This window comes from Macaca fascicularis, chromosome 1 (genome assembly GCF_037993035.2).
Source record: "Macaca fascicularis isolate 582-1 chromosome 1, T2T-MFA8v1.1".
In the NCBI taxonomy this organism is placed as follows: domain Eukaryota; kingdom Metazoa; phylum Chordata; class Mammalia; order Primates; family Cercopithecidae; genus Macaca; species Macaca fascicularis.
Genome location: NC_088375.1, coordinates 110,589,229 through 110,598,262, shown reverse-complemented (window position 1 = coordinate 110,598,262; position 9,034 = coordinate 110,589,229). Strand labels below are relative to the sequence as shown.

At 42.5% G+C, this 9,034-nt stretch overlaps 1 protein-coding gene across 3 annotated transcripts in view; it reads right to left on the bottom strand.

The window, feature by feature from the left end:
• Positions 1 to 2,757: 2,757 nt before the first annotated feature.
• Positions 2,758 to 9,034, bottom strand: part of GOLPH3L (golgi phosphoprotein 3 like) — a 49,932-nt gene continuing 43,655 nt past the window's right edge. For all 3 annotated transcript variants that reach the window (XM_005541976.4, XM_065546417.1, XM_045364318.2), the window contains one exon: positions 2,758 to 5,288. In XM_005541976.4, the coding sequence (XP_005542033.1) occupies positions 4,861 to 5,288 (428 nt within the window). In that variant the 3' untranslated portion in view covers positions 2,758 to 4,860. The remainder of the gene's footprint in view (positions 5,289 to 9,034) is intronic.

Sequence of the window (9,034 nt, the reverse complement as noted above, 5' to 3'; positions counted from 1 at the left end):
TCTCGAACTCCTGACCTCAGGCAATCTGCCTGTTCGGGCTCCCAAAGTACTAGGATTATAGGTGTGAGCCACTGCGCCTGGCTGGAAACTCAGTTCTATATAAAGAAAAGCAACAGGAAAGGAGTAAGTCAAGGTAAACAAACAACAAAAAAAGTTTAGCTTGTCATGGTGCACATGCCTGTAATCCCAGCTACTGGGGAGGCTGAGGCGGGAGGATCCCTTGAGGCCAGGAGTTTGAGGCAGCATTGGGCTATGATAGTGCCTGTGAATAGCCACTGCACTCCAGCCTTGGCAACAAAGTGAGACCCCATCTCTAAAAAAAGAGCTGCCAGTTTCAAAATCCTTTGTTTACTTTACAACTTGAATATATTCTCTTATTTTCTGGGCCGAGCGTGGTGGCTCATGCCTGTAATCCCAGCACTTTGGGAGGCTGAGGCAGGTGGATCACCTGAGGTCAGGAGTTCAAGACCAGTCTGGCCAACATGGTGAAACCCCATCTCTAATAAAAATATAAAAAATTAGCCGGACGTGGTGGTAGGTGCCTGTAATCCCAGCTAGTAAAGAGGCTGAAGCAGGAATCACTTGAACCTGGGAGGCGGAGGTTCAGTGAGCCAAGATCGTGCCATTGCACTCCAGCCTGTGCAACAAGAGTGAAACTCCATCTCAAAAAAAAATTTTTTTTTTCTGGAAATATGTGAAAACTACACACATTCATGAAATTCTAGCACATCACCAATTATTTTGTACATATTGTTTCCTCTTCGTAGGGTAGCCTTGGCTCTTCCCTCTTACCCCAAAAAGATCCTTTGAGACTTTAAAAAAATTTTTAAAAAAATAGCGACAAGGTCTTGCTATGGCCCAGGCTGATCTTGAACTCCTGGACTTAAGTGATCCTCCCACCTTGGCCTCCTAAAGTGCTGGGACTACAGGCATAGGCCATCTTGGCCCAGCCGATCCTTTGAGATTTAGTTCAAATGAAGGCAAGAAAGTGTAGTGATTAAAAACGTGTTTGAACTGCAGCTCTGCACTATGTCCTCAGGCAAGCCTCATTACCTGAGTTTTCTTTCTTTTTTGAGACAGTCTTGCTCTGTCACCCAGGCTAGAGTGCAGTGACATGATCTTGGCTCACTACAGCCTCCACCTCCTGGGTTCCAGCGATTCTCCTGCCTCAGCCTCCCGAGTAGCTGGGACTACAGGCATGTGCCGCCATACTGGGCTAATTTTTGTATTTTTAATAGAGATGGGGATTCACCATGTTGGCCAGGGTGGTCTCGAACTCCTGACCTCAGGTGATCCACCCGCTTCAGCCTCCCAAAGTGCTGGGAATGCAGGTGTGAGCCACTGCGCCCGGCCACCTGAGTTTTCTTTAAAAGAACATTGTAAAGTTTTTTTTCAGTTTTGTAATAAATGAGATAATATACAAAGCAGTTAGCATAGTACCTACCTCACAACAAAAGTGCTCAATATATGATAACCATAATAAAGAAATACAACACCTCAAAGTCTTCCCTAACATTCCCACGGAGAATACTATTTATTTGTGCTTCCAAATATTATGTTTATACTTCTATTTGAGCATTTGTCACAAATTATATTGTTTGCCCACATAAATGTGCATTCTTGGGAGCTAGAATGGTGCCCTATGCAATGTTTTATTGTCAGTGCCTAGCAAGTGCCCATCAATTTGTAAGTACTCAATAGTTTTTGATGAACGTATTATAGACAATAAGATATAGAGTGGCATTCTCAAATTTTAACATGCAAGCTTTTAGAAAGTTTCTTTTTCTTTGAGGCAGAGTCTTGCTCTATCGCCCAGGTTGGAGTGTACAGGTGCGATCTCGGCTCACTGCAACCTCCGCCTCCCGGATTCAAGTAATTCTCCTGCCTCAGCCTCCCAAGTAGCTGGGATTACAGGAGTGCGCCACCACGCCCGGCTTATTGTGTATTTTTAGTAGAGATGGGGTTTCACTGTGTTGGCCAGGCTGGTCTTGAACTCCTGACTTCAGATGATCCGCCCACCACGGCCTCCCAAAGTGCTGGGATTACAGGCATGAGCCATCATGCCTGGCTGAGAATTTCTTTAAAATGCAGCTTCCTCCTAACTCCAGAGACTGATTTACTAGGATCTGCATTTTAGCAAGGTACCCTCCTATCTCACACATACGTTTCGGTGCAATTGTCTTTGCAATATACTTTGAGAAACATTGTATAAAGCATGACTTATGGAAACAGTACTTTGTCTTAAATAAAAATATTAGAAAAGTATAAACAATCCTAGTAAACAAATGTATTACTGTTCCTTGTGCTATAGATAAAGAAAGGGAGAACAATAAGCCAATTATAAGCACACTTACATTTTTTACATGTTAACTCTGTTATAGTCAGGCATGTCACCGACATTTGGAACTTAAGACTTTCAGCTCCTAAATTCAGGTGTCATTTGCAAGTATTAGTAGGACAGATCGTATTCATTCTCTTCATGGTAATAATGGTATAATTGGTTAATTTATTTTGATTGAGATGGAGACACTATTTAGGCTTTATAGCATTAGCTGGTGTTCATCTGGTCAGCTTTGATGTGTCCTGACCCTCAGCCTAAGTATGTTACAATTGGTTTTGTATCCTTCATTTTCTACATAGGATAAAACAGGCTGGTATGCTAGTGTAAAGGGGGAGGCAATTATTAGCCTTGTATAGAAAGTCCTTATTTCCAATTAAAACAAATTAAGTTATAAAATTGTGCACAGAGAGACCAGAGAGCTGATAACTGATCTTTATTATACAGAAATGTGAAGGCCATAAGCATTAAATGAGAAGGAGTTTGGCAGTGAACATTATGCAGATTCAAACTGAAGATATCCTCGTCTTGAGATATAATATAAAAATAAACACTAAGAGTTTCAAGAAAGAACTCAATTCAACTTCTATCCCCCAATCAAGCTATAACTTTCCACAGGAAAACCTGGTTTCAATTCATGCCGAATTGTTCAAAGAAAAGAAAAAGCTAAATCAGGTAGAGACAACACATGGACTGGCTTTTTTATTAGAGAGCCAGACTGAAGCTCTATTCAGTTTCACATTTAGAGATTGTTTCCTATTACAATTTATATCTCTATTTGCCTAAGAGATGCCTAAAGTGAAAAACAAAAAAATGTTAACTGAGCTGGGGAATTTTTGTGGGGCTAAGTATATTTGGCAGAGGAGATAAATGAATAAATCACTCATTTAATTATTTCTAATCAACAGGATTTAATGTCAGGTCTGGGTCATCTGTATTAGCCCTTTGACAGCTTGTTGTTCTATAATGGTCAAGAAGCACTATCCCATTAAAGTATAATAAATGCTTAACATCAGCACAACTCAGTGCCCGTCCTCTTTATATCCTCAAATACTGGACTTTATGTCAGCATGCTTTCAACACCAACTTAGCCCTTTAAATAGGATCTTTCTTAATAAAGCTTCTCATTGCCCTCACTACTGAAGTAAAAAACGTGTTAAGAGATTTGGCCAGAAAGATGGTTTTACTGAAATAAGACTGATGACTAGGAGTACATCTATGGATTAAACATAGACAAAACTACTCCCAGAACCCTTAAATATAGACGGATTTTATCAATTTATGTAGAAAGCCAAAAATAGGAAATAAAAAGATCTGGAGTTCAGATATACTGATATATTCAGCAACTGAAACTTACAATTCCTTCAATTCAGTCACAGCAGAGACATTTAAAGTAGTCTGGAGGGGTGGGTGCGGTGGCTCACGCCAGTAATCTCAGCACTTTGGGAGGCTGAGGTGGAAGAATTGCTTGAGCCCAGGAATTCAAGACCAGCCTGGGCAACAAAGCGAGACTCTGTCTCTCTAAAAAAAAAAAAAAAGGTCGAGTATGGCGGCATGTGCCTGTAGTCCCACCTAGTTGGGAGACTGAGGCAGGAGGATCCTTGATCCCTGGAGGTCAAGGCTGCAGTCAGCTGTGATTGCACCACTGTACTCCTCCCTGGGCAACAGCAAGACCCTGTCTCAAAAAAAAAAAAAAAAAAAAAAAAAGTGGCCTGGGGTAAACAGGACAGTCGTATACTCCAAGAATGGACATTTTCATGCCACCTCCCTTCCTTCCTTACAAATTCTAATGCTGATTGCATGAATGAGGTGTTGAGAGAGACTTTTCTTTTCTTCATTTAGACTTTTGCCCTAGTGAATGAGGGAGCAAGAGAATGCTAAGAGGGATGAGAGAATGTATTTCTGGCTCTAGGACTTTGAGATCCAGGTAATTGAATCTGGGACATTCTCATTAGGTTAGAAAAGGAAAGATGAGAAAATCACTAGCAGGATATGCAATTCCAGAGACCATCGGCTCCAAAAATTAGTTTTGTTTCTCATTGCTCCTTATTCAGTGACAGTTATTTCAATAAGCTACATTATTTAGCAGAGTCTGAGAGACAAAGGCTGTGAAAACATGTATTTAAGATAGAAAACAAACTTAGAAAAACATAATAGACGGTTCGCTTTTTATCTCATTCACATTCTATAGCTGGATAACTCAAAATCCCATTTAGATATTTCTGCTTATCCAAAAGCACACTGGGTGAAACTAAACCAAGAAATGGGAGAAAATGTTCATTGGGTACGTGTGGGTTCACCCAGTTTATTTACCTATGGAGTGGAGGTGTAGGGAGAAATAAGGTCTGCTTATAATGGTCAAGGTCTATGGAGAAGCCCTGAAGTTGTTCTCCCCAAATCACAAGTCTGATTCAAGAAAAGGAAACAAAAATGATGAAAACATCTCATCACACAAAACTCAGTGATGGGGTCTCTGACAGTCACCAGCCAGCAGGGGAAAAGGAGAAATCCACCTGCTGGCTTTAAGATTTATTGAAGGCTGCCAGCACAGCCCAGATCATTTCTGTGGCACTAGGCTTTGTCCCTTCCACTTCAGGGTCCAGTTCTACTAAGTCCTTGGCTCGATTCATTGCTACGTCATACTTGTCATCTGTCAGAGAGGAGAAGACATTCTCTAGCACATCAGAGGAGTGAGCTAGCACCAGGAGTGCTAGTGTTCGCTTGTCCATACGCTGAGGGTCATTTACCCACCGCTCTAGTACACTATCTTGAAGTTTTTTCACTAGGCGCTGTTTCTCTGTTGTATTGGTCACTGGATGAGTAGTCATGTCAAATAGCAGGAAATTCTGCTTCTCAGTGGTTAGAATACCCTTCTCTACTAGGTTCTTTGCAATGCGCTCTCGTACATTTCTCAGCTGGTACTGTAATTTGAAGGGGTTCCAGGTCTCACCTATGAGAAAAAAGAAATAGGACATAATGAACAGAAAGAGAAAAGCAAAATGAAACATGTGGTTATCTGGAACCTTGAATGGCTAAAATGATTAAAAGCATAATCTTCATTCCTCAATTCATTTAATCCTTAGTCCTTTATAATCTGGCTTTGACTCTAACCATATTTCACATTAAACCAGCTTCAAAAAATGTCACCAAGGACTTCCATATTGCTAGAGCTTATGGACTTTATTTCTGTTCTTATGTGACCTCTCTGTGACACTGTAATTATTTATGTATTTTTGAAATTCTCTTTAGGACACCAGTCTCTCCCAAATGATTTCTACTCTGTATTGCAGAACTTCTATTTGCTGGTGAAGCTGAGAGGACTGAGGTTCCCTACCCTATTTGTAGATCAGAGGCTCTATCCCAGGCCTGGTAGGCTGACAATATTGAGACTTCAATTGCTCCCATTCCAGTTTGTTCATAGATTAGAGATTCTGCAACAGAAAAGGCAAGCCAAGAAGACCAGGGGCTAACACCTCTTTCTCCCAGCACCTACTCATAGAACAGGCGGGTGTCACTATAGGAGAAGTGGGCCCTTGTGCAGAAGTTCTGCCCAGGAGGGAAGGAAGGCCTGAAGAATGAAGAGCTCCAAAGCTCTGCCTGAGAGGACTGACTTTATTTGGAACACAGGGTGGAGAATCTATGCCTAAGGGTGTTGAAAACCATAGAGATCTTGGTGGAAAGCAATTATAAGGGTGCTGCTAGCTCTATGGCACTGGTATGACAAACCCAAATGGCAAAGCCTCCAGAAGTTTAACAGGCAGAACCAGAGAAACAGCCAAGAAAAGCCCTTCTGGAATCATGACCAACACTGGGGGTTGGGAGGAATGTGTGCTTGCACCAGGCTGCACCCACTCAGAAGCAATCAGAGCAGGACGTGGGGCTTGACTTGAGAGTATTCCCCAGGCCACACATAGATCTATCAAAAAGGGTGGATGCTTCACTGGCACCAAGGGCTAAAGCACAACCACTGACCAAACACTGGCTGAACAATAAGCTACACTAACTCAAAGGCAACTCCTAGGAAGCTAAACTTAAAAATAATAATAATAATAACCAGGCGTAGTGGTGCATGCCTCTAGTCCCAGCTACTTGGGAGGCTGAGGCAGGAGAATTGTTTGAACCCAGGAGGCAGAGGTTTCAGTCAACTGAGATTGCGCCACTGCACTCCAGCCTGAGTAACAGAGCGAGACTTCATTTCAAGAAATGAAAAATAAAAAATAAAAATAAAGAAATCACATGCACCCCTGGTGTATATCCAAGGATGTACTCTCTCTCAGAAGAAATCAGAGAGGAAACTTCTAAGTTGCTAGTTCCTTGCTGAATGTGGGGCAAAATGTAAACTCCCTGATTTGTGATGGCTGTGTCAAAATCACACACACATATCCAACAGTAAAGGATAAAAAAATTTAATTGGCTAAAAGGTCTTAAGCACAACCTTTGACTAATAAGTGGCTTCTTTTTTTTTTTTGAGACTGAGTCTGGCTCTGTCGCCCAGGCTGGAGTGCAGTGGCCGGATCTCAGCTCACTGCAAGCTCCGCCTCCCGGGTTTACGCCATTCTCCTGCCTCAGCCTCCCGAGTAGCTGGGACCACAGGCACCCGCCACCTCGCCCGGCTAGTTTTTTGTATTTTTTAGTAGAGACGGGGTTTCACCGTGTTAGCCAGGATGGTCTCGATCTCCTGATCTTGTGATCCGCCCGTCTCAGCCTCCCAAAGTGCTGGGATTACAGGCTTGAGCCACCGTGCCTGGCTAATAAGTGGCTTCTACTGACCCACTGGCAACACATAGGGAGTTAGGCCAAAAGATAAAAACAAGAAAATATGAGCAGTGACATCAGAGGCTGCACAGTACAAGAGAAACAGACTTCAGAGAGCTACTGCAGGCAAGTCACTAATGAAACAAATTACCAAGCAAACAACACAATCAACCTCTAGTGGAAGGAGAAACTAGTATAGCAGGTGTCTCCAACCCCTGGATCATGGACTGGTACTGGTCCGTAGCCTGTTAGGAACCCGGCTGCACAGCAGGAGGTGAACCATGGGTGGGTAAAGCTGAGCTCCACCTCCCGTCAGCTCAGCAGTGGCATTAGGTTCCCACAGGAGTGTGAACCCTATTGTGAACTGCACATGGCAGGGATCTAGGTTCCATGTTCCTTGTGAGACTCTAATAAATGCAAAGCACTTGAATCATACTGAAACCATCCCCTCGTCCCCCACCCCAGTGGAAAAATTATCTTCCATGAAACCTGTCCTGGTGCCAAAAAGGCTGGGGACAGCTACAGTATACTATCCAGAGGTGCACGATTATCTAAAATGTCCAGTTTTTGACAAAAAGGTATGAAGTATACAAAGAATAAATTGTGACCCACTAACCCATTGAGAAGAAAAAAAGCAGGCAATGGAAACTGCCTTTGAGAATGCTAAAATGTTGGACTTTACAAAGACTACAAAGCAGCTTTTATAAATATGTTCAAAGACCTAGGAGAAACCAGACTCATCACACAGAGAATATCAATAAAGACAGAAATTATAAAAAAGAACCATTTAGGCCGGGTGCGGTGGCTCATGCCTGTAATCCCAACACTTTGGGAGGCCGAGGTGGGCAGATCATTTGAGGCCAGGAGTTCAAGACCAGCCTGGCCAACACGGCAAAACCCCATCTCTACTAAAAATACAAAAATTAGCCAGGTGTGGTGGGAACCTGTAATCCCAGCTGCTCAGGAGGCTGAGGCAGAGAATCGCTTGAACCTGGGAGGTGGAGGCTGCAATAAGCCGAAATAGCACCACTGCACTCTAGCCTGGGCAACAAAGCAAGACTCCATCTCAAAAAAAACAAAAACAAAAAAACCATTTAGAAATCCAAGAGTTTAAAAGTACAACAAACAGACTGGGCATGGTGGCTCACGTCTGTAATCCCAGCACTTTGGGAGGCTGAGGCAGGCGGATTACTGGAAGTCAGGAGTTTGAGACTAGCCTGGCCAATACGGTGAAACCCTGTCTCTACTAAAAATACAAAATTAGCTGGGTATGGTGCTGTGTGCCTGTAGTTCCAGCTACTCAGGAGGCTGAGGCAGGAGAATCACTTGAACCCAGGAGGCGGAGGTTGCAGTGAGCCAAGATCGCACCATTACACTCCAGCCTGGGTGACAGAGCAAGACTCAAAAAAAAAACCAAGTACAACAAACAAAATGAAAAATTCACTCAAGGGACCCAACAAGAGATCTGAGCTGGCAAAATAAAGAATCAGCAAACTTAGAGATCAAAGTTATTATGTAATATGAAGAAGGAGAAAAGAATGAAGAAAAATGAACAGACTCAGAGAAATGCGAAATATCATCAACTTGACAAACGTACATAAAATGGAAGCACCAGAAGGAGAGAAAGAGGCAGAAAAAATACTCAAGGAAGTAATGGCTAAAATCCTGCCAAGTATGATGAAAAACAGTCAACCACACATTTGAGAAGCTCAACAAACTCCAAGTAGGATGAACACAAAGAGACCCATATCCAACATCATAGTAAAAATGCTGAAAACCAAAAATAAGTGGAAAATCATGAAAGCAGAAGAGAAAAATGACTGATCACATCACAGTGGAAGTTTGATAAGCTTAACAGCTGGCTTCCCATTAGAAAAAATGCAAGCCAGAAGAATGAGTAGACTTATTCAAAGTGAGGGTAGAAACTATTAGCCAAGAATC